Here is a 27,403-nt window from a genome sequence, read left to right as displayed (position 1 = left end):
ATCCCATTATGAAAGTAAGATTACTCAGCAAATTTTCCAGACTCTTTCATTTTCTTCATTCATTGTGTGGAGAACTTCCATGTAAATATTTTCATACGTGTGTTGTAAATTAGCCATTATTAATAAAGTTATCATCATTATTAACTCGCCACATGCCAGCTATTTTTAGCTCTCTGGGTCACCCCAGTGCCGGCCATTTTTCGACCCCCCCCACCCCACCCCCCCCAAAAAAAAAAAGAAAAAAAAAAAAAAGAGATAGATTTTGATGTGGAAACAACGAATTTCGACATTAAAATGCTCACTGAGGCTCGAAAATGAGTTTTATTAATTCCTGCATACTCCTGTACAGGTATAGCTGCTCTCGTGCTCACCACGTATTTGAGAGAAAGCCGTTTTCTGTGAAAGGTATACTCAAGTATTTATGCTGGGAAGGTATAGCAATGTTCTGTACACTTTTCTGATCACTTATTACTTAAGCTTTTTTTTTTTTTTTTTTTTTTTTATGTGTCCGACTCTGGGCAAAGGCTCAGGGCCTATTTCTTGGGGGCAGTCACCTATCCCAAGGCCCTGTAGTCATCCTACACCTCCACATGTCACCAACGGCGATAACACCCACTGTCCATATTGAATACATGCTAGGGCTGTCTCATACAGGACTGATGTACTGGTATTAGCGGGGGTACAGTTACGACATGTCGGTGGGTCATCTGGTAGATCAGGAAAGTCTGCTTTTTTATAGGAAATTCAAATCCTTAAACTGTTCCCTGCCCTGGCCATGATTTGATCCTGGGTCCATTAGGACTGCAGGCTGCCTCTCTACCGATTCAGCCACCACCTCCCCCAATATCTATCACATTTTGCGTGTCTTTCTCACTGTGAATGCATTATCTTACACTTTCTTGAAGATAGGTACAACCTGACTTCATTACGTACAGTCCTGGCACTTACAAGAAGGTATTTACTACATGACTTCACTATATAGTCCCTACACTTACAAGAAAATATTTACAACTTACACTTAGGGTACATGAAAATATTTACAAATTGCCTTCATTATGTACAGCACCGGGTGATGCACACAGGCAGAGTGAGACAGAACGAGCATGAAGGGGGGAGCAAGTGAGTGTATGGCCTTGACAGCCTAGGGGATGGTAGAGGAACAGTTACCTTACATGCCTGCCAGTTTTTACCCACGAATCTTGAAAAATGCTCTCACAATGAAGTTTTTTATTTTAGACCGTTTTAAAATGGCACTGGCACTGGCCATGGCATTGTCAGACCGTTTTAAAATGGCACTGGCACGCAGTGGGTTAATAGTCACTAAGAAAAAATGGGGGCACCTTAGATGTCGTGTTCTCAGAAGTTAATCGTGTTTTTGCCCGCTTGGTACTAAATGCAACATGTATTTCATTGTCATGAGAACAACATTTTTGCCACTAATGGCATCTTTATGGAACTTATTATATTTTTAAAAACTAAATAGAACCTTCTGTAAAAAAGAGTGTTACCATAATTTTAAAACTTGCTCTTTAGTAGGGGATGGACAAGGCTTTCACTGGTACAGAACAGTAGACTATACCTTCGAGTACAGTGCTGTATATGTGTTATATTCAGTCTGGGTTCCCTTAACACATTTCTGCATTCCCTAGCTCTCGTTATTTCCCGTTTTTAGCAAGGCGAGGTGATATAGTTTTTGTCAGTGTGTGTATGTACTGTATCTGTGGGCAAATTATCTTGGAAAAGTTGGGGATGAATTTTCACCAAACTTTAAGGAAGTAGCAGCTATGTCGATGTGCGGAAGCCATTATTTTTGGTGAGGATATAAAGACAACTGAATGCCAGCCACCATATATTTTTTTAAAATGGATTGGCTTTTTGTGAAAAGTAGTGACTAAATTCCATCGAGTTTTGTGAATTTTCTCCAGGTTTGGTTTGTTGGTAGCTTGTACCTTAGCAAACAACATATTTTGGCAGGTGATCAACATTTAACTTCCAAATGCCTTTGTTTCTTTAGATTCTGTAATTTAAGACAAGTACAATATGGTGCAGTACCTTAAAAGTATCAAGTAAGATATTTGTATGAGTTTTGTCTATATCTTATCCACCCTTATGAAATATGTAATTGGAAATTTGGTAGGATGGTAGCGAAATTTTTTTTATTTTTCAAAAGCTGTTCATTTTCAGTTATTAAGTGTTAGGAGGTCCAGATGATGATGATGGTGATGAAGTGTTTGGTATCAGTACTGCCATTTTTAATTAAATGGATTTTCATTGTCTTTCCTTGCAGATAATTCCAAACCCATATGTGATCCAAACCCTCTTCTTTCGTGCCAAGATGTCCTATCTGTACCAAGTTCAGGAGGTGAGTTTGTGATTGTCTTTTTTGTATCATTTTATGCCACCTGGTGTACAGTAAATAAGAGAAAAAAGTTTCTCTGCTACTGGTGAAGTGATATAGTATATGGTACCAATTACCTCTCATTTTATAGGATCATTTGCATGAAAAATAATGTGAAGCACATCCTTAGTTTATGATGACTGCCTGTATTCATCTCAAGGAGCAATTAGGTGTTACATCCACCCATCCAATCATGGTATGACTCAATGATGAATGTTTGTTCCCCTACTTGTCTTCATATGATGCACTGATTTGTTGGGCTAGAACAATTACCCACCCAAGTACTTTACTTATATTTCAAATGCCGTATTTTGCAGTATATAAGACGTCGCTTTATGTAAGATGTACCCTATTTTTGGTAGAGCAGAGCTAAGGTAAAAAGTTTTTGGGCTTCTAACCATCACCCAGTACTGTACAACCTTAAGTTGTTTGAGTCACATTCACACAAATGAACACTTATCTTTCAGCATCTCCATTCAGTACTATTCATCAGTCAGTACTTTCATTATTAACCCCTAAAACACGGCTGTGTACAGTCGATCCCCCCCGAATGGCGGGGTTGTATCGCGGTCTGAGTACCTGTAGGAAAATATTCGCCAAAAATCAGAGATTAACCCTAGAACATTATACTTGGTATGGCAGATAGTACTTACATTCAGCTTTCTCCAGAGACAGGTGTTGAGCCTTCGTGGACTACCCAAGGACTTGTGGAGACTTGCAAAGTTGGGTAACCAAATCTTCACTTTCACACCTCCAGCAACCCGGTTTCCCCTCTACCACAGCCTCATTCTGTCACAGTAAACTTTATACTACAACGTAAAGGTAGTTAGGAATCCGTATTTGTACAATAAGCACTGAAAATAAGGCTAAAATCAACGGAGCGTACGGCCGACATGCACTGTGGCGGCGGTCTTCCCGTCACTCAACAAACATTTCCATTTTCACAGCTAAAAACATGTATACTACATTATTTTCAGTTATATTACTTCCCAAAAGATCACCACGGCGCGCTTTTTATTCTGCCTTACGTCCGCCACTTTATTCTCGATCCTGTCGGCCGCTTGCACTGACTGGGAAGAGCTAGAACTCGCCATAATGTCACTTTGAAAGCCTGCAGTAAACTGACGCTAAACAGAGGCAAACCGTGAGAAAAAAAGCTAGTGTTACAACTGGGGAAACAAGCGTTTCCTAGTAGCATAAACTGCTTGTGAGAGGAGAGCGCAGATTTACAGTTCTGAGCGCTCAGAGCGCTGCCATGTATCACAGCCAGGCTGGCCGGGCCGTGGTGGGGGGGGGGGACGGGGGGAAAACGCGATATATGGCAACAACTGAGGTCAGTAGTACAAAGGTAAAGTATGCTAGTTGTAGCTAGAGGGTGGTGGTACTGATAGACAATACCAGCTGGAGCCTGCTTGCCTGCGGTTATTCAAAATTTACTAAAATCGCAAACGCGACGACCTGCCGTCCTGTCCTTGTGGCCGAGCGTCGCAAACGCGGATATCCGCTTTTTAGGGGTTAATGATAAACCAAAATAATGAAACTCTGTATCACTGTCATACATTTAAAAACTACAAAGTACTCTTCTCCGTCCTTTTGCTAATTTACTGACTTTGAACCAGGTGTTATTTGTATATAGTACATATTCACTTCTCAGTATCTCTGTTCTGTACTATTCATCAGTCTACTATATAAAACTGAAAATATGTAACACAGTCATATACGTGTACACCAGAAATTGCTTCAGTCCACCCTCTTCCTCCTCTGCCTGTTGACATTGACACAAAGTTGGGTTTCTCTTTGAGTCATTTGATAGCATATAAAGTATCAGCTTGATTCATGCAAAGGTAATTTAGAATCACAAAAAAATAAAGGCCAATAAAGAGTTACAAGCACTTGTTCATTCTAAAAATCCATGTTTGCATTGAGGACTTTTCAGTTATATTTACCAGCAGACACCAGATGGCATCACTGTCTGTATGTATTAGTGTGATTCTCACTAAGAGAGTACAGTGTATGGAATAACAAAAATGGAAGGCCTCTAGAAAGTTCCAGACACTGGTTCATTATAAAAATCCATGCTTGCATTGAGGACTTTACATTATATTCACCAGCAGACACCAGGTGGCAGCACTGTCAATATGTAAATGCAAGAATTGTGACTATCCTTGAAGTTTTTTCCTAAATGTTCAGAGTGAACATTGAAGTGCATCATATTTTTCACAATTTATCAAGTTACAGTTTTATTATTATTATTATTTTCCGGTGTTGAGGTGTATAAACCAGCTCGTAAGTGCTAGCCAACCAGCGCTGTATTACTGTACTGTATCTCAAATTTGTATTTTATGCGTAATTTTAATCTTCTACTCATGGGAAAGTTTTTAGGACAGAGGTTCGAGGCAGACAGTAATGCAATATCCGGCTCGATGCAGAATACTGAGCCAGTGGGGGTTACTATGCAATATCTGGTGTTTTGCTTTAACTGGTGTAGGGCTTGGCTGAGTTCATCATCATCCGGACCTCCTTTCCCACCCTAGGGCAGGGTGAGGAGTAGCAATGTCCAGAGAGCCCAAATTTGCCCAGTCCAATGGGTCACGCTTCCATTCACTGATCATTCAAGCCCCCGGAATCCTGGCTTCATCTGATACGTCAAAAACATTAACCACGTTCAGTAGCTTCACATAAACATATCCGATAGAGTCAGTCCGGACGCTGCCACGTTATTAATGGGTGCCAGATCCCTGATCATGCATGTCTCCTCACAACATTCATCCAGCCAGCTTGATCTCCCGTCAGTTCCCTAGCCTCACTGACTTCCAAACCTCTCTTCCTCACACACTCATCCTCCATATTTCTCCATCTTCTCCTTGGCATACCTCACTCAGATATACCTTTTTCACCACTCTGTTGTTATCCATTCTCTCCGCATGACCATACCATCTCAGTACACTCTCTTCGATTCTGGTGTCCACTGACTTCTTCACTCCACATCTTTCACGAATTACTTTATTTCGTGTCCTATCCACCCTCTGTACTCCACATACATTCCTTAGGAGTCCCATCTCCACTGCTCTTAATCTTGAATTTTCATTTTCATCCCACAACATAGTCTCACATCCATATGTTGAAGTTGGCACTGACACTCCTTCATGTAAGTCTCGTGCAGCTGCAACACTCAAGCCTCTGTTTCTTATCAAGGCTTTCATTGTACCAGCTACTTTTCTACCTTGTGTCACTCTACATTCAACTTCATTTGCACATTTTCGTCTCTTTTCTATGACTGTACCCAGGCATTTGAACTCTTTCACCAATTCCAGTCTCTCTCCACTCACTGTAACATTGCACTGGGAGTCACTGTCTCTCTCAGTAACCATCACTTTACTTTTTTCCACATTTACGCTCGATGAACGACACTCACAGACATCAGCAAAACTCTGCATTAGCCTACCAAGTTCTTGTCCGGTAATTGCAAGCAGTACTGCATCATCAGCATACTTCAAATTTGAGATATTCCATCCATCACTATTAATTACTGACGCCATCCCTCTCTTCATTACTCGTATTTTTACTTCTCTCATCACCTCATCCAAATATACATTGAACAACCATGGGGACATCACACAACCTTGTTGCACGCCCACGCTGATCGTGAACCATTCACTTAGATGCCCATTAACCCTTACACATGCTTCACTACCATCATAAAAACTCTTGATGGCACCTAGCAGCTTCCCATCTACTATACACCATACATGCACGAAACTTTCCACAGTTCTTCTCTGTCCATTTTGTCGTATGCTTTTTCCAGATCCATGAATGCCATAAACACCTTATGGTCCTTCTCACAAGCCTTCTCTGCTATCTGTCTCACTGCAGAGATTTGATCCACGCATCCTCTGCCACTTCTAAAGCCACTCTGTTCATCACTCACTAGGACTGATGATATCTCTCATACTTTCTCTATAATAGTTCTTCCATATACCTTCCCAACCACACTTAATAAACTTATGCCACAATAACTCTTGCACTCACTTTGCTCACCTTTATTTTTGTACAGGGTACAATCACAGCCTTTTTCCACTCTGACTGAGTTACGCTGGATAATTGAGAGTTTACTGTAACTATATTTTACCAATAATAGGCAGTTTATAGGATACAGTAAAAGTTCAGTTATTCGGCATCTGTGGGACCAAGCCCATGCCAAGTAACTGGATTTCTATCTATCTGTTGCCAGGCGCCTTAATCCCATAAGGGGTGATCACAAACAAATCGCCTCTGTGTCGCCCTGTCCCCTGCCATTTCATTGCCCTGCTCCTACCTCGCACCCCCCTCTCTCATATACTTCTCCACTCCATCCCTCCATCTCATCCTTGGCCTTCTCCTCCCTTTGCCCCCTCCACCTCATTCACATACTCAATCCTCGTAAATCACGCAATTTGGGTCTGGACCACTGCCGTGATTTACGAATTCCGTGATTAATGAATAAAAACTCGTGAAAAATTAATTTGGGTCTGGACTTTGGCTAACCCACCCCCACAGCACCCTATCTACACTTATCAGGGCACCATCAAACACAAACATACTTATTTAGGAATATTCAGTGCATGTATTAAATAGAAATAAGCCATGTTAAGGGATCTCACCTTAATCCTATGATGAAATTGCTTAAGTGAATGGAGTGGGGTGATGTTGGGAAGAACTTAGAACGTCTCAACACTTGTTCTTCCCAAACTCTTTCGCCAGCTTTGAAAACTTCTCTCCCCTCTCAACACAATGAATGAGCTCCAAATGTTGACAGTAAAACAACGGCAGCAGCTTTTTGACGCCATACTGCTTAGAGTGCTTCATCGGGGGGTCGGGAGGGGCCATTACAGGTTGGAGGCGGGGGGAAGTTGCACACAAAAAAAGCAGGCAGCTCTCGCACTCCACGGCGACAGTCTGTAGTGTGTGGACTTGCGGGACAAGAACAACAACAACATGGTGGCATTAGTATGCACACATGCCACCAGGGACGCATGGTGATTGGTTGTTGGGTTGCAATTTTCAGTTTGAATGCCGTGGTCTACGGTTCTCCTTGGAAAAGGCCCACTTGGGTGCCTAGGTCCGCGATTTTTGTGACTTAACAGTGATTTAAGGTTGCTGGCAGTCTGACGGCCACATAGCCGTGATTTATGAACATGCGATTTACGAGGATTGAGTGTACACTCTTCTCATCAATCTCTTACTCTCCATCCTCTCCATATGGCCAAACCATCTTAACCCTTTCGTTCATGGTGAGTTTTAGTAAGTTTTTTGTTCCACAACACATCGGCTCTCCCCCCCCCCCCCCATCTGCTGCACGCTCCAAAAGAGTGTATTCTCGGCCTGTTTTTGCCATCGAAACATATTTATTTAGCCACAAAACCAACATATTTGTATTCATCGATGTTTGTTCCACACAATAAGCAAACACACACACACACACACACACACACACACACACACACAATAAGTATATTAGGGCGGTGTGGATAAACATTCGGGAACATTCATCTCACTTCCCAACATCATAGTGTGAATGTTTAGTAATCTATCTCTATATGTTATACCATTACTTGGAAGAAAATTTTATTAGCTTTCGAGTGGGATAGTAGGTATTTTGATACGAAGTATGGTTTTCGAGTAATAAGCGAAAAAGTAAAACCTATTTCTGAGACGAGTTTTTATTCGGGGAGCTCTAGCAAAAAACTTTTCTTGGCAGTGTTATGTTTTTGTTTCATCATCTTATGCAGAATTTCATGGGCTTTCACTTGATATAATCAGAGTTCTCCTACGCCCCATAGTTTTAGAGAAAAATGCAAAAAACTAAGGTGTACCCATGCACGCTCTGAACCGCCATCAGCTGCGGTCACGTACGTTACTTTCCCATAGTGCATAAACATTTTTATGCTTGCTAGGTATGCTTTTTTATAGTTTTATTCCAACTACTATTGTAAAATTACATCTGATTTTCTTTATAGTCCTTTCAGAATCCACATATGAACACTACACCTGTTGCTAACAACTGAAACTGAAGCTGCACGTATTTCCCTGCTGTTTGTCATTATGTAAATAACATTATATATCTACTGTATGTGTAAATATACCAACATAGGTAAATTCATAATTAAAAAAAAAAAAAAAAATCACTTACTCCAGTGGCGATGCTGTTCGTGTAGGACCAGATGGTTTTGGAGGTGAGGAGTTTTGTACTGTGTGTGTGTGTGTGTGTGTGTGTGTGTGTGTGTGTGTGTGTGTGTGCTCCACTAGTGAAGGTATTGGTTGGCATGGTACTGCTCGAAACAATCACCGATGCAAAGCAGCACATCACATACAGGACACATGTTTCTTCTGTCCTTCCTCAGCCCCAATCTTAAGCACAGGGTACACCTGAGCCTCTTCCTGTTGGGGATCCTCACCTGGTGGTGACCCAGAGTGTGGTCCAACCTGATGTTGTCATCTGTCACACGGCGACGCTTGATTGGTTACCCTGGTGCTCCGTGGGCCTGTCATGCAGGAGGGGCAGCTGCAGGCCCAGGCACAGGTTCTCGCAATGGACCAGCAACTGGAGGTGGTGGCAGTGCTGGGACCCATGGTGGTCCTCCTACAAGCAGTGCTGGTGGCAGTGCTGCCACTTGTGGTGGTGGTCCTGCAGGTGGTGTTGGTGGTTGCACTCGTCCTGGTGCTGGTGCCTGTGCCTGCTGGGTGCCAGGTTTTGGTGGTGCTGGCTGTCTGGTTGGAAGGTCTGGGGCATGGTGGATTACATGTCCTGACGTGGGCCAATCCTCTTCATGGAAAGCAGATCATAGATGATCTGCTCCACAAATTCAAGGAGAGTTACTGTCCCGCATCTGTACTTTTTGTACAAGGCGAACGCGTTGATGAGTGCCATGTGAAACAAGTAGAAGGTGAACGTCATCCGCTTGACAGTTCGCCATTGGATGGGGTTGTACTGGATCATGTGGTTGAAATGATCCACCCCACCCATGTACCTGTTGTAGTCCTCCACAGCGACGGGCTTGTTGACAACCTTCTCCACATAGGTTGTCCGCCTGTCATAACCCCGCAGCTTCCCTCAAACCCTCTCTGGAATGGTGTCGATGCTGTGGAAGATGGAGACCATGTTGACAATGCGCTTGTCCTTCCACAGCAACATGAGCACATTGTCCTTGTGTCTGTATGCCGCACCCCCTTCGGGCAGGCTTTTAGCCCTGGCGATGGCCTGCGGCTGGCGTGATGCTCCTCAAGGCAGCCGTAGGGTCCCACACACGTAAATGCTTGCAGTGAAGAGTCGTTTGCACAGGGCTACAGGATTGTAGTAATTGTCCATGAACAACTGGTAGCCCTGGTCCTTCAGTGGTTCCATGAGGCCCCACATGGTGTTCTCGAGGGTCCGCTGCACCCTCGTGTAGAACTCGAGATTCCAGATGTAGCCCGAGGACGACTCAGCCACCATGTAGAGTTTGATAGAGTACTTCTGGGGCTTCTGGGGGGCTTTTAGACACGGAAGGACAGCCTGCCCTCCTGTCACTGAGAGCCCTCATCGAGGCTGAGATGCTCCTCGGGTTGGTAGGTGGTCTGGGACTGCTGAAGGAGGTACTCAATGACCGTGTGAACTCGGATGAGCCGATCTGGGTTGTCCTGGGATATGGTGAGTGGGTTGAAGGCGTGGAAGTGCTTCAGGATGGCGTTGAAGCACCTTCCACTCATCATCCGCCGGAACCTTGGGTAGTCGTGCAGCTTGGTACTGCTCCAGTAGTACCTGGTGGTCGGCATGTGCATGACCCCCATGAACAGGTATAACCCCAGGAACTTGGTCATCTCTTCTTCATTGCGGGAGAACCAGGCATCCAACTGACTCCCCAGGAATGTGGCATACAGGTTGGTTTCCATAGAGGGATATGACAACAACTCGCTAGTGAAGAAGAGCTGGAAGAACTGCAGCGGAGTTGTTGGGTTATCCACCTTGATTCCTGGGGAGCCAGTGAATGGGCTGTTGTTCGGTGTGAATGGGCCACTGCTCCACCCGGGATCCTCTTCGGCGGCGGCAGTGGGTCGGCCTTCCGACACCCTTTGGCCTGCCCTCCAATCCCTTGGCTGTCCCCCGTGGTCAGGCAGCGGACCACGGCGCCCTCATGTAGGAGGGGACGGCTCGGTCGAGGACAAGACAGAGGGCTCTGGGGACACTTATTTTCCTTGGCCTGGCTGACGAGGATGTCACTGTAGTATCCTGCACAGCAGACTCGGGTGGAGGGATCAGCGACACAAACGATGGCCCAACTTCCGGTGACACTGGCTTGGCCAAGGGGGCAGAATGGCCAGGAGATGGAGACGGGACAAAGACAGCGCTGGGCCTGTCAGGTCCTAGAGGTGGCAAGTGCTCCGCAGTTAGTCCTGCCGCTGATGGTGGTGTCTTTTCCCTCAGTGGAAGGTGCCAGGGCAGGTCCACTGGAGGGCCAGAAGGCTGGAGCTCAATCCACTCCTCCATCCCAGACTGTCGCTATTGCTCTTGCTTTCCATCTCAATCTCATCGAGGAGCATTTGCCACTACTCTGGTGCCAACCCCCGCTGCATGTTTGCAATACTTGTTGTTGCAAGCCAACTGGAGAACAAATATGTTGTGCTAGGGTTGTGTGCTGAAATAAAGCAATCAATATATTGTATTCACTGCCAGCCAAGAACTTTGCTCGACACTGGCACAACGCAAAGGATTCATGATATACGTGTATGTCCTTGAAAAACATCGTCTGCTAGACCTGAGTTAGCACACAGGTAGGGGCCACCTACGTGACCTGCGGAACACGTGCATATACTGTAGTGGTGAAAAGAGTAAGACAGGGTGGAAGTGAAGTTAGCAGGGGAGTGAAAGATAAAAATGGTAGATTACTAGTAGAGAAGGGAGAAAAAGTGAGCAGATGGAGAGAACACTTTAAGGAATTGTTGAACGTAGAGGATGGAAGTAATGCGAGTATAAGTGGCTGGGGAATGGCTGGGAGAAAGAGGGAGGTGAGAAGACAGGAAGAAATCAGTAGGATAGAAGTTGTGGAAGCAATGAAGAAAGTTAAATCGGGGAAAGCCCCAGGAATTGGAGTGTGTGGTGAAATGCTGAAGCATGGGGGAGAGATATTAGTAGAATGGATGTGGAAGACGTGCAGATTGGCCTGGGAGGAAGGTAGAGTCCCGGAGGATTGGAAGTCAGGTATAATCATTCCCTTGTACAAAGGAAAAGGGGAAAAAGAAGTGTGTGGTAATCATAGGGGCATTTGTCTTCTTAGTATAATAGGAAAAGTGTATGGTAGGATACTTATTGACAGAGTTAGAGAAAGAACAGAGAAATTAGTTGGAGAAGAACAGGGAGGCTTTAGGAAGGGAAGAGGTTGTATAGATCAGAAATTCATTCTTAGATCTTTAGTGGAAAAGTTTCAAGAGAAGGGAAAGAAGTTGTATGCAGCTTTCATGGATTTGGAGAAAGCATATGACAGGGTGGATAGACAAGGATTGTGGAAAGTGTTAAGAATATATGGAGTAGATGGGAAGTTGTTGAATGCTGTGAAGAGTATGTACGATGGTGCGAAGGCTGCAGTGCGTGTGGATGGTGAACTAAGTGAATTTTTCTCTTTGAAGGTTGGGTTGAAACAGGGATGTGTCATGTCTCCATGGTTGTTCAATCTGTACATGGATGGGGTAATAAAAGAGGTACAAGGTAGGGTAGTGGATGTTGGAGTGGCCCTGGTGAGAGAGGATAGTGTTTGGAAACTTCCTGTACTGTTGTTTGCAGATGATACTGTGTTGTTGAGTGAAGACGAAGGGGAGCTGCAAGGCTTGGTGGATGAGTTTGAGAGAGTGTGTAAGAAACGGAATCTAAAGTTGAATGTAGGAAGAGTAAAGTGATGGTCTTTGAGAGAGGTGAAGTCAGTGAATGTATAGCGAGGTTGGATGGTGAGGAATTGGAAAATGTGAGTACGTTTAAGTACTTGGGTAGTGTGATGAGTAAGGATGGAGGTTTGGAGGGTGAAGTGCTTGAAAGGGTACAGCAGGGAAGAAAGGTTGCTGGTTCTTTGAGAGCAGTGATAAGAAACAGGGAAGTGAGCATGGAAGTGAAAAAGTTACTACATGACAGTATTGTGATACCAGCTCTAACGTACGGAAGTGAAGCTTGGACGTTGTTGGAAGGACACAAGTCAAGAGTGAGAGCAGTGGAAATGAGTTATTTAAGAGGAGCCTGTGGAGCCACATGGAGAGACAGGCTGACGAATGCGGATATAAAGGGGCGTTGTGATGTTGATGTGGATGTGATAGGAAGCGTTATGAGGAACACACTGAGGTGGTTTGGCCATGTGGAGAGGATGGAGGGTGAAAGACTGACGAAGAGAGTGTATGTGAGTGAGGTGGAGGGGGGAAGAGGGAGGGGGAGGCCGAGGATGAGATGGAGGGATGGGGTGGAGAGGTATATGAGAGAGGGGGGTGTGAGTTGGGAGCATGGCAGTGAAATGGCAGGGGACAGGGCGACTTGGAGGCGATTTGTTTGTGGCCACCTCAAACGGGATTGAGGCGTCTGGCAATAGATAGGTATCACTACAGTACATGAACGTGCTCTGTAGGTCACAGAGTTCGCTACCTTTGTGCTAACTCAGGTCTAGCAGACGATATTTTTCTTACGAGCATGCGGTGCACTGTTTACATGTTTTTTTCACATGAAGCATAACCAAATCTAACAATTTATGAGAAGCATAGATAGATAGATAGACATTTCACCGCTACAGTACATGCACGTGTTCTGTAGGTCAAGTTGGAGTTCGCTGGCATTGTGCTAACTCAGGTCTAGCAGACTATTTTTCTTACGAGCACACAGTGCGCTGTTTACCTGTTTTTTCACATGAGACATAACCAAATCTATCAATTTATGAGAAACACATTATATTTCACCACTACAGTACATGCACATGTTCCGTAGGTCAAGTAGGTGGCCCTTACCTATGCGCTAACTCAGGTCTAGCTGACAATGTTTTTCTTATGAGTGCGCGGTGCACTGCTTCATTTTTGTTTTCACATTGCACATAACCAAATCTATCAGTTTATGAGAAACACATTATACATCACCAGTGCAGTATATGAACGTGCTCTGTAGATCATGTTGGAGTAACACATTCTATTTCACCACTACAGTACATGAATGTGCTAAGTAGGCCACGTGCAATACCTCAGATATCTCAGACGATATTTTGTGACGAGCGCGTGGTGCACTTTTTATGTTGTTTATTTCACAAGAGACATAACCCAATCTATCAGTTTTATGAGATACAAAGTATATTTTCTACACCACAGTATATGAACGTGCTCTGTAGGTCACATACACTACCTCAGGTCTTGCAGATGATAATTTGTTACGAACACTCGGTGTACTGTTTACGTTATTCTGCACAAGTATACAATATGTATGTCACTATAATACACATACTTATTTATTTCACACAACAGGCATACAGAATAATTATAGCAGTAATAATGAATATATCTAAAACTCCTCTATTTTATTCCCTTCATGACAGTGGTGTGCCATGGCTGTAAGGCATATGTGACACATGTCCTATCCAAGATTTTATTACGTACACTCGTTGCGCTGTAATCCTCTTTATTGCACTATAACACTGACCCAGTTATATCACTAAAACAATGATTTCATCAACTCCTTTGCAATTATTTCGTTCATGACAACGGCGTGTCATGACTGTAAGGTGGTTTCTCGCCTTCCCCTAAAGCTGCTGCAAGTAGCACCATTTCCTTGCTCCCTAGGTATTGCACACTATATTCACATGATTCATTGTCACTGTTTTTAAGGTTGAATACTCACATTCGGTGCAGGATAGAGGCAGTGTAGTTTGGGGCCAGGGTTAGAAATGGTAGCACAATCTTCATTGGGCAAGTGACTGATAATGGCGAGGAGCGCTTTACAAACCCCTAATTTCCTTTTGCATACACCAAATCTAATCACAATAGTGCCCCAAAACTATACATAATCTATCTATCTATCTATTGCCAGACGCCTCAATCCCGTTTGGGGTGGCCACAAACAAATCGCCTCCAAGTCGCCCTGTCCCCCGCCATTTCACTCCCCTGCCCCCAACTCACACCCCCCTCTCTCATATACTTCTCCACCCCATCTCTCCATCTCATCCTCGGCCTCCCCCTCCCTCTTTCCCCCTCCACCTCACTCACATACACTCTCTTCGTCAGTCTTTCACCCTCCATCCTCTCCACATGGCCAAACCACCTCAGTGTGTTCCTCATAACGCTTCCTATCACATCCACATCAACACCACAACGCTCCTTTATATCCTCATTCGTCAGCCTGTCTCTCCATGTGACTCCACAGGCTCCTCTTAAATAACTCATTTCCACTGCTCTCACTCTTGACTTGTGTCCTTCCGACAATGTCCAAGCTTCACTTCCGTACGTTAGAGTTGGTATCACAATACTGTCATGTAGTAACTTTTTCACTTCCATGCTCACTTCCCTGTTTCTTATCACTGCTTTCAAAGAACCAGCAACCTTTCTTCCCTGCTGTACCCTTTCAAGCACTTCACCCTCCAAACCTCCATAATTACTCATCACACTACCCAAGTACTTAAACGTACTCACATTTTCCAATTCCTCACCATCCAACCTCGCTGTACATTCACTGACTTCACCTCTCTCAAAGACCATCACTTTACTCTTCCCTACATTCACCTTTAGATTCCGTTTCTTACACACACACTCAAACTCATCCACCAAGCCTTGCAGCTCCCCTTCGTCTTCACTCAACAACACAGTATCATCTGCAAACAACAGTACAGGGAGTTTCCAAACACTATCCTCTCTCACCAGGGCCACTCCAACATCCACTACCCTACCTTGTACCTCTTTTATTACCCCATCCATGTACAGATTGAACAACCATGGAGACATGACACATCCCTGTTTCAACCCAACTTTCAAAGAGAAAAATTCACTTAGTTCACCATCCACACGCACTGCAGCCTTCGCACCATCGTACATACTCTTCACAGCATTCAACAACTTCCCATCTACTCCATATATTCTTAACACTTTCCACAATCCTAGTCTATCCACCCTGTCATATGCTTTCTCCAAATCCATGAAAGCCGCATACAACTTCTTTCCCTTCTCTAGAAACTTTTCCACTAAAGATCTGAGAATGAATATCTGATCTACACAACCTCTTCCCTTCCTAAAGCCTCCCTGTTCTTCTCCAACTAATTCCTCTGTTCTTTCTCTAACTCTGTCAATAAGTATCCTACCATACACTTTTCCTATTATACTAAGAAGACAAATGCCCCTATGATTACCATACACTTCTTTTTCCCCTTTTCCTTTGTACAAGGGAATAATTATACCTGACTTCCAATCCTCCGGGACTCTACCTTCCTCCCAGGCCAATCTGCACATCTTCCACATCCATTCTACTACTATCTCTCCCCCATGCTTCAGCATTTCACCACACACTCCATCAATTCCTGGGGCTTTCCCTGATTTAACTTTTCATTGCTTCCACAACTTCTATCCTACTGATTTCTTCCTGTCTTCTCACCTCCCTCCTTCTCCCAGCCATTCCCCAGCCACTTATACTCGCATTACTTCCATCCTCTACGTTCAACAATTCCTTAAAGTGTTCTCTCCATCTGCTCACTTTTTCTCCCTTCTCCTCTAGTAATCTACCATTTTTATCTTTCACTCCCCTGCTAACTTCACTTCCACCCTGTCTTACTCTTTTCACCTCTTTCCAGAACATTTTCTTACAGTCCCTCCACTTTACACTCAAATTCCTTCCAAATTCCTCATCCACTCTCTTCTTACTCTCTCTTACTAATCTTTTCACCTCCCTCTTTCTTTCTACATATAACTCTCTCTTCCGCCTCTCAACTTCTTCCACGCCCCTATTTCTCATCCATTCATTGTATGCTTTCTTCTTTTGTGCCACAGCCCTTTTCACCTCTTCAGTCCACCACGCTGTTCCTTGCACCTCCCTCCGTCTTCTCTTCCTTCCACACACCACATCACATGCTGCACATATTTCTTCTGTAAATATTCTACACACACCTTCCACGTCCCCCATCTGCTCCAATTCATATTTGCCCAATCGTTCCTCCACTTCTCTCTTATACTCTGCCTTTTTCTCATCCTCTTGTAACCTTTCCACTCTCTTTGCAGCTACTCCTTCCTCTCGTCTTTCCCTTCTTCTGTTCCTCCATCTTACTTGAACTTTAATTCTGGCCACCACCAAGTAGTGGTCAGAAAGTCCACTCCCCCAGCCTCTATAAACTCTTGCATCCAATATACATCTTCGCATCCTTTCATCCACACACACATAATCAGTCATTGCCTTCCTTTCACTCAGTTCACCACCCACCCTTCTCATCACTCGCCATGTATACCTGTGGATCATTTTATGCCTGAAGAGGGTATTGGCTATCACCAACCCCCTCCCAGCACAAATGTCCACTAACGCACTCCCATTCTCATCTACCTCAGCAGGCACACCCCACTCACCAACTATTCCATCCACCTTCACATTCCCAGCTTTACCATTCGTATCACCAATCAAAAACACTCTCTCATTCCTTCCAAACTTTTCCATGCACACTTCTACATTTGTCCAGAACTCTTCTCTCACTCTTCTAGCACGATCTTGCGTTGGCGCATACACACACACAATCGCCCACATTTGTATTCCAACTTTCAACTTTACCCACACAATCCTTGATAATAGTATAGTGAAATATGTTGCGTGCCCAGGACAGGGGTAATAGAGGAGTTGTAAAGGGACAAGGGTCTGTGCGCTACCTTCCCCACTGACAACCGGCTTGGTACTGAAAAACCTGTCTGTGCTTTTGTGGGTATTGGAACCCACTGTTACTAACTCATTACTTTTGATGAGAGCCGGGCAAGCTATGATGCCTCAAAAAATGACGCAGATTGACCAAAAACTTCATTTTTAGCGAATTGTTTATGGTTTTATGACGCTAAACGCATCACTGTGCATTATGAGGACAGACCTTAATGACTTCAAACGTCACTGTGTGCAAAGGGGTAAATGTGTTTCTCCTAATGCTTCCTATCACATCCACACCCACACCACAACACTCCTTGACTTCCTCATTTGACAGTCTGTCTCTTCATGTGACTCCACATGCTTCTTTCAAATAACTCATTTCCACTGCTCTCACTCTTCTGTCCCTCCAACAAAGTCCAAGCTTCGCTTCCATACGTTAGAGTTGGTATCACAATACTCCTGTGTAGTAGCTTTTTCACTTCCATGCTCACTTGCCTGTTTCTTATCACTGCTTTCAAGGAACCAGCAACCTTTCTTCCCTGTTGTACCCTTTCAAGCTTTTCACCCTCTAAATTTCCATCCTTACTCATCACACTATCCAAGTATGTAAACACACTCACATTTTCCATTTCCTCCTTATTCAATCTCACTGTACATTCACTGACTTCACTTCTATCAAAGACCATCACTCTACTGTTCCCTATATTCACCTTTAGATTCTGCTTCTTACACACTCTCTCAAACTCATCCACCATGCCTTGCAGCTCCCCTTTGTTTTCACTTAACAACACAGTATCATTTGCAAACAACAGTACTGGTAGTTTCCAAACACTACCCTCTCTCAATAGGGCCACTCCAACATCCACTGCCCTACCTTGTATCTCGTTTATAACCCCATCCATATACCGATTGAACAACCATGGAGACAGGACACGTCCTTGTTTCATTCCAATCACTCAGTTCACTATCCACACACACTGCAGCCTTAGCACCCTCATACATACTCTTAACGGCCTTCAGTAACTTCCCATCTACTCCATATATTCTTAATACTTTCCACATTCCTTGTCTGTCCACCCTGTCATACGCTTTCTCCAGGTCCATGAAGGCTGCATACAACTTCTTTCCCTTCTCTAGTAATTTTTCTACTAAAGATCTAAGAATGAATATCTAATCTACAGTACACTACCTCTTCCCTTCCTAAAACCTCCCTTTTCTTCTCCAACTAATTCCACTGTTATTTCCCTAACTCTGTCAATAAGTATCCTACCATATACTTTTCCCATTACATTAAGAAGGCAAATGTCCCTATGATTACCACACACTTCTTTCTCCCCTTTTCCTTTGTACAGGGGAATAATTATACCTGACTTCAAATCCTCTGGGAATCTACCTTCCTACCGGGCCAATCTGCACATCTTCCACATCCATTCTATTACTATCTCTCCTCCATGCTTTAGCATTTCACCAGACTCCATCAGTTCCTGGGGCTTTCCCCATTTTGACTTTCTTCATTGCTTCCACAACTTCCATCCTTCTGATTTTTTCCTGTCTTCTCACCTCCCTCCTTCTCTCAGCCATTCCCCAGCTACTTATAGTTGCATTACTTTCATTCTCTATGTTCAACAATTCCTTAAAGTGTTCCCTCCATCTGCTCACTTTTTCTCCTCTCTTAACTAGTAATCTACCATTTTTATCTTTAACTCCCCTACCACTTTGGCGCCCTGTCTAACTCTCTTTGCCTCTTTCCAGAACATTTCCTTACGTTCCCTCCACTTTACACTCAAATTCCTCATCCACTCTCTTCTTTTGTCTATCTATCTGTCTATTGCCAAACGCCTTAATCCCGTTTGGGGTGGCCACAAACAAATCGCCTCCAAGTCGCCCTGTCCCCCGCCATTTCACTGCCCTGCTCCCAACTCACACCCCCCTCTCTCATATACCTCTCCACCCCATCCCTCCATCTCATCCTCGGCCTCCCCCTTTCTCTTCCCCCCTCCACCTCACTCACATACACTCTCTTCGTCAGTCTTTCACCCTCCATCCTCTTCTTATTCTCACTTATTAATAATTCCACCTCTCTCTTCCGTCTCTCAACTTCTGCTGCTCCCCTGTTTCTAATCCACTCACGTCATGCTTTATTCTTTTGTGCCACTGCCTCTTTCACCTTTTCATTCCACCATGCGGTTCCCTGCATGTCCTTTCATCATCTCTTCATCCCACACACCAGCTCACATGCTGTAACTGGATTTGCGAAATAATAAAAAAACCTACCCAGTCAGTACTTTATACAGTATGTATTGGTGAACACTGTCATCACTAGTTATGACAGTTGTGTTTTGAGAAAGTATTGTATACTGTATGGTACTGTACAATACTGTAACCAATACAGTGCTATATCTGAATCTGGAAAATATAGAAATTATTGAACATATACAAGTGTAAGGACACTGTAGGGCTACAAGTCACAGATAACACTTCCTGGACTGCCGATGATTCTGAATATTACCTATCCACTCAGTACCTTATATGCATTGGTGAAAGCTTTCATCACTACTTATATTATTACAGATATCTTTGGAGAGAGTAATGTATGCTGTAGAGCCGCATAATTGCCTAACTCATAAGTGCTGGGTGGTAACCATATAACCAAACCATACGTGCTCCCTACGTGTCAGCAAGTGGGTTGGTGGAGGGTTAGTGCCCCTCTCCGTAAAACAAATAACTCAATGTCAAATGGCCACCCCATACGGGATTGTGGCATCTGGCAATAGATAGAGAATTAACGACTTTACCAATTTGCAATTTCTTCCCCCAAAAAGTCTTGAAAAATACAGAAAATAAATTGGAGGAACATGAATTTGGTAAGGTCTTTCGGCTGAAAGTTAAACGTTCATTTAGCGCTCATTCTTTTGTTCCTTTTTTTGTGTATATGTGAAAGAGATAGTATTGATACAAACAGTAATGCATTCCATTAACCCCTCGATAATGCCCAGCGTTGAACAACCCTTTACAGTACTGGTGTTAGTGACATCGAGTTAGCACGAGCATTAAAAAACTGTGAACAATTATGGGAAGGGAATGAAGGTCACTGGTATGTTTACATGATTCTATGCTACCATCCCAAGCAGTCAGGCGGTCACTTAATCTCTGATGTTTTCGTCCATGTACCTACACTGTAATTTTATGAATTCTTCCGTGAATCATAGCTAATCACAGGATGAATTTAGGAAGCCAAAAAAACACATTGCTAAGTGCTCCAGACGATTCTCTTCATATCTTTAAGAAAAATAAATTTATATTAGAACTCCTTAATAATCGTTCTGGGACTGGCCAGGGGTACACGCCAATTTCTGAACCCATGGCCATTGAGGGGTTAAGCCATTAAGCCATACCTACGATTGTTTGTTTTTGGCACAGTGAAAGAACTTACTCTACGTACTCTAAGATGGATTTCGTTTCCCAATTTCCCAACCGTTGGTTAGGTTTTGGTTGATTTATTAGATACAGTTAAACTAGGGTAGGTTAGGTTTAATTAAAACACTTTGGACAGTCCCTTCCACCATTACACTGACGAATCAAACGAGTGATCACAGCTGAATAGCAGAAAACAACGGGGAAACAGACTTAACAAGAAATGTTTATTTATGGGTAATGCATTACAGTACCAGTGGCTCATAGGCTGCGCAATAGGAGCTTCCACAATCTCCTGAAAGTTGCCAATGTTCGCCGGATCACTAAATTATGTGAGGTCAATACCCACTGAGAGCTGGTATACCTTCCTTTAAAAAAATTACTATCGGCATTATTACACATGCATAAAGCATTATACCAGTATTATATTCATCGTACACATTTTACTGATGCTCTAAATGAGATTTACGCTGAAAAGCTCTCCATGGAGTTTACTAAAAAGCATGAAAGCTTATTGTGTGTTTTTGCATTCAGCCCATTTTTGCCAGCAGTTATGAAAATCAAGTGTTGGAAAAATATATCATACAGTTTCCAAAGATTGTAATCTTTCATCTGGCTTATCCTGACATGATTCTATCTGTTATACACTTAATAATAGTAAGAATTATATGGCCGAAATCTTATGGGGCTGAGATCAGCCGACCCGAATTTTGAAAGGCATGATATTCCTTTAGCTTTAAGAAAACATTTCAGTTCTGCTACGGTCTGTTTTTCCATGTATATTTTACCCGCACAGTGGACCATGGCACTGTGTTTTCCGGAATCATCGGATAATATCAAAAGGCGCGGGAGTCTGGTGTGATGTATACACACGATCAGCTCCACCCTGGGCCCCTGGCGGCAGGCGCACAAACTACGCCACTCTACTCATAAGAAAGCGCCTCCATATGAGCTCAGTGGTTGCATACGATCTTCAGTTGTTTAAGTACCATATTTCCCTCATTTCTTATGTAAGATACAGTTTCTTTATACTCATTTACAATTTTTCCTTACAGATGTACATTCACCACCTAAAAAAATGACTGTGATCAATACTCAGACAACATAATACTTGCATGTAGGCTGTCCCTAACCTGATGTGGATGCAACCTTCCATTTCTATTTTATTTTGATAAAAAAGCCATTTTTTCTCCCGTATTGTATGCAGATAAATGAAAAAATATCCTATTTTCAGTATAGTAACACAAAAATTGTATTACAGAGGGTAATTCAAGTTGACCCCACTTTTGCATTTTACACTAAGTTATCTGGCGAGCGGCGGCTTCTTTTTCCAGTTTGTGAGGGCTCCTATTATAATTACCAGTAAATGTCATTTTCAAGAAGGCGTCAAGAATTAGCAAGGGGGTTTGGAAAGTAACCCATGCTAATCTGGGGGGTTAGTGTACTTTATGATTCTGTATAATACTATAATCAATACAGTACTATACCTGAAGCTGAAAAATACAGAAATTGCAACATACAGTATATAAGTGTAATGACACAGTAGGCCTACGAGTCACAGATAACACTTCCCTGGACTGCCGAGATGATTTGAAATATCTGCTGAACAATCAGAGACTAGTAAATGGGACTATTTCTCAAAACTGCTGAAATATGGGATCTACCAAATAATCAGCTGCCTAATAATTGGGCTTTTACTGTAACTACTTGTATATGTGGCTGTTTTGAATAGAGCCAGAGCTAGCTCTAGTCCAACCTTATCACATTCATCTTTGAAGATGCATGGGGACTTTGTGTTATTTTTTGGGAAAAAAATTTCTTTTGAGCCACAAAATACAGTAACTTTTGCAGTTTGTGATAAGTTGGCCTATAAGATATAAAGTGGTACTAGGGATGTGGAGGACGAGAAGTGTGAATGTTCTTGGCATGGTTGTGAGAGACAGACCAAAAAAGACCTGAGATGAGGTCATAGAGTGTGACTTCAAGGATAAGAGACTGAATAAAGAGGCTGTTAGAGATTGAGGAACATGGAGAGCCACTCTTAGGTTATGACGGCTGATGCATGCAAGCAAGTTGAGCCTTGATTGATAAACGATGATGATGATGGATAATATGTGGCTGGAGTTCATTGCTTATATGGTGCCAATGAGAAAGCAACCAATCATTTACAACTGAAGTGCTAGGTAGCCTAGCCCTGAGCCACACTGCTTGTGGGTCAGTAGAAGGTTGGATGTTGGTAATTTATGTATTTAAACCCTAACTGCCGGCTGACATGCATAACCGTCACGATTCAGGGCGCGGAGCGCTGTTGAGTGGAGGCATATACCACACTCAACCTCCCCGCCACCCTTTGAACTCTTGACCATTTTCTCTGATACCCACTGCGTAGGTAGGACCCCCAGGTACCCCACGGATGTGTGGCTCAGTCTGTGCACGACACTGGTAGCGTGAGGAGTCATGTCTTCTTCTTCGTAATTGTTTGATTCCGTACCACTGCGTGCAGGGCCGATAGCTTCATCGACCCCCACAAAAGTTCTTTACTTACTACTGGGGAAAGAGCTCAGTGTTAGTGCTATTGGTTGTGCCTTGGATGACGCCGTGTCCTCACAGACACTTAGTGAAAGCACGTCCACAGAGGAGAGAAGGAGCTACCGTGTCGAGAGCGACCTCTCTTGCCCTCCGACCCCTAGCTGCTTTCAAATGCCAGAAAAGGCTCTCAAACTCCTGGAGGAGGAGGGCAGGGCCTTTGACAGTGACAAGTTCACTGAGGAGGTAGATGACCCAATACACCAGGCAGGTGAGCGGTCATCAGCGGAATAAAGGCCTACGAGCTGTTTCGGTCATGCTCATTGCCTGCTGTCCGATGTCTCGCCCTCCAACACTCACCATCACCTCAGCCGAGCACCTCAAGGGCGGAATCACCACACTGGGCTTTTCAGGAGTGGTATTTCCTATACACGCCCCACATGGTGATACTCAGCACCAAGTGACTCCCCAGGGAAGGCCAGCATCAGGTGAGTCATCACCCGCTTACTCTCCCACCTCCCGCATCTCTCCCTCTCCTTCCCCCTGACCCCCTGACTGTGGGCTTGAGTGCATGCAGAAAAAATGTCCTGCACATGGCAGACGGCTGGCTTTACCAAGTGTGGGTAGAGTTGGTACCTTTGTGTGGGAAGATGGAGCAGGATTTGAGCTGTCTGTGCTGGTGTTTGATGACGACCACAGCAGGTCGTCAGGCCTACAGGCTGTGCCACATCTGTAACATGACCAAACACCCTCCCCTTAGCACGAAAAGAGACAGCCAACCAATGTGCAGATTGCATGGTCCCCCTATGCCCAAAATCTTTTTCGGAGTATCACTCCGAGCATGATTACTGAGCAGGTGTGTGGGAAAGCATGAATAGTATGCAGGAATGCATAAGTGTGTGTGTTTTTATAAGTATGTGAAATGTCGGATATTATAATTGATTTATAGTAAGTGCTATGATTTAATTGTTTTATAATAAGTTCTAAAAGTGCAGTGCAATAAGTGTTACTGTATATTGGATATTGGTGAAAAAATTATTGGCTATTCCTTGAGTTAACCTACTTGTTACCTGAAAGAAAACCACTTGTGAGTGGGCCAGAAAGAAAATTAACTGGTTGGGTATAACTAAATTTTTTCCCTCGATACTCAGGAAAATTGTGCTGAATATGAGCATCAGTGTATTTGTGATGTACAAATAATGTAAGTTGTGTATAATATTTACAGTATAAGATTTTCACGATGCCCCTGATTAGTACAAATCACTCTGAATTATAGTACATATAATTACCTCATACTCAACCATGCTGCATGTAACAGCCACAGCATGTACTTGTCATAGTGCAATTACCCATACTCGTGATGTCAAGTGCAATTATAAGTGTTGTATTTTATCTATCTATCCATCATCCAATCCTTCGTTGCCCCGTGAGGAGCGTAGGAGCCCGGGGCTAGGCAGGTTGGTCTTGACATTTAAGATGAGAGTGACCATCCTCACTCATTCCTGAGCAGTAACCCCAACCATCCCTTGGATATAAACCTTCACTGACTCAATCCGAGTGGAGTGCCTTAATCACCCACTAAACCACCAGGCATCATAATATGGTTATATGGTTACCACCCAGCATGGTAAATGGTTTCCTGGTGTACAGGAAATCATTCGGCTTGTCACTCAGTGTCGAGTCACCCATAGGCTGAAGTATGAGGAAAGAATGAAGGAAAGAAAGTTTAGAAGAGGGAGTGTAAAGTCACCCATAAGCAGAAGGACGAGGAAAGAATGAAGTAAAGAAAAACAGAAGGGTAAGGAAGGAATAGAGGGAGGAGAGGAAAGGGCAGACCCCCGAGAACAGCGCTACATCGAGTGAGTGGATGGTGAGCGCCCCCACCTACCACATAAGTGTCATTGTAAAGGGAAATTATTATAATTGATGCAAGAGGTGAGTATAGAAAAAAAAAACTGTTTCCTTTCCCACACACCCACGGGGCATAGTGGCACTATGAAATGGGCAGAAAACCCTTTGGGGAGCCGCATGGACAGGGTGATGCTCATCCTTACGATGGTGAGTAAGGAGAAGTCGAAAAATGAGTGAAATCTTACACATTCCAACCAAGGACACCTGGGCAGTGTTTCAGTCATCACTCTGGTCAGTGCTGCCAATGCTAGTGAGTGAGTCCAAGGTCACAGTCAGTGTTGCGTACTCGGAATCAGCCCGCCAAACGTGTAAAACCACTCGTCTTCAACTCATCCTTACTTATCAATGGAACCACCTAGAGACCTCGGGATACCTTCATTGGAAAGAGGATGAGTTGGTGAGTCTTATGTGTTTTTATTTTTTTCTCTATCTATTTTAGTTTGGCAGATATTGGGGTTTGAAGTAAGGGTATATTTGCCAAAATCTCAGAAATCCCCCATAAGGAGGAGTGGGCGACGACTGGAAACCCCCGGTGGCTAAGGTTTAATCAGTTTATTTATTTTTGCTAAACTTTAATGACCTATGTATTTCACACTCTCCCTTCTGGGATTATAAGTTGTCTTTTGTATTTTATTTTTCAGATCTTAGGTTCTATGCATTGTCAGCCAAAGAGTGTGTAGACGACTGCCTGGCCAGTCCACTCGGTGTTTTCTCTTCAGGGAGCTCGGATTCTGAGGCCTTCTCTCTCATAGTCAAGGTATGTTAATTCAGAGTTGTTGTCAGGCTGTCTCCATTTGCTCAGTAATTAACCACGACTTTGATCATGTCTTGCATATTTTGTTCTTTCAACACCAGATGAGTTTCACTGACTTGAAGGAGACCTCTGAAAGTGGTGGAGATAGCAAGATTGTTGCAGCCCCTTTCGTCATGAGACATCTCTTTTGAGTTTAATGTAATTGTCTGGTGGTAGCAAGAACACAGTATTAAAAGATACTCATCATTGCCAAAATCTGGGAACCACCCTAACAGAAGATGCTTATCATCAAACCATTCCTGTATTCCTCAACATCATATACATAAAGATCATGTTTCTTTACCAGAGTTCTCATACAAGATTGTTACTGTACTTAAGCCATCTTTCAGCTTATGCCTGTAGCTGGTTTTAAATTGCATAATTTCTATAGCTTGTGGCCTTAAAAGTTCTGTTGTCATTTAGTGCCCATATGATGTAGGAGTCAGCTCACTTTAACCCGCCACGTACCGGCCACTTCTTGCCCTATGTGTCACCCCCGTGCCCCCCCCCCCCCTCCCTTTTTTCCCATTAAAAAAAAAACTCACCGGAGGCCAGAAGTGCGTTTTTCGTAGTCTCTCCGCCTGCCCGCAGGTGTGAGCGTGCAATGAATCTGCAGTGGAGGTGAGAGAGAAACCCTTTTTCTGTGCAAGGTAAACTCAGGTATTCTCACCAGCGTGACTCAGGGGAGGTATAGGAATGACCTTTACATTTTTCTGTCCACTTCATACTGACGACAAAAAAAAAAAAAAAAAAAAAAAAAAAAAAATCATAAAGAATTCCCCCCCTACCCCCCACCCCACAAAAAAATCACTTACCAGTACTCTTGCAACACTATACGTATCACTGAATCCATTGTCTTATAGTTACGAGAAAATATGCACAACTTGACTTCACAATGCACAGCCCTTTCACTTATGATAAATTATTTACAACATGCCTTCAGTATACACAGACATTACAAGAGTATTTTTGAGCATCTCATTGTGAATACATCGTCTAACATTTACGAGAACATACGTAAAACTTGACTCCACTACTTTCAGTCTTTACACTTGGAGAAAATATTTACAACATGCCTTCACTGTACAATATGCAGTACTTATAATACTTTGAGTGTCTTTTTCCGTACTTACAGCACTTTTTGAGTGTCTTTTTATCGCTCGTGATTACCATACTATTGTTACTCAGTAGTTATGAGAGTGTGATACTCCTCAAAGCATGGGTATATGCACATTCTTACATCACACTCTGCACATGTATACCTTGAGTCCATCCGCTGAGTACATGGCCTTACTGTGATGTTTGCAAACACGTGACACCTCTGCTGGGGATTTTGACGTGTTGCACTTGGAGGGACGATTCTGGGGAAGTGTCTAGCGGTGAGGCGGAGAGGTGTGGCGGTGGTGAGCAGCACTTCTATCTTCCCCATATTCCCCCACTATCTCCTGCACCAGCTCACGAATATAGCCCTTGAAGGTCTCCTGGATGCCAGTGGTATGTGCATGGATATAGT

General features: G+C 43.5%; 1 protein-coding gene across 1 annotated transcript in view; it reads left to right on the top strand.

The window, feature by feature from the left end:
- Positions 1-27,403, top strand: part of gw (trinucleotide repeat containing adaptor protein gawky) — a 238,672-nt gene that overhangs the window by 49,903 nt on the left and 161,366 nt on the right. The window contains 2 exon segments of the mRNA XM_080274238.1: positions 2,288-2,362; positions 25,739-25,854. Of these exon segments, the coding sequence (XP_080130364.1) occupies positions 2,288-2,362; positions 25,739-25,854 (191 nt within the window).

Source organism: Coenobita brevimanus, chromosome 57, assembly GCF_032717465.1.
Source record: "Coenobita brevimanus isolate Jiangsu-jjx chromosome 57, ASM3271746v2, whole genome shotgun sequence".
NCBI lineage: Eukaryota > Metazoa > Arthropoda > Malacostraca > Decapoda > Coenobitidae > Coenobita > Coenobita brevimanus.
This window is presented reverse-complemented; position numbering and strand designations above follow the sequence as displayed.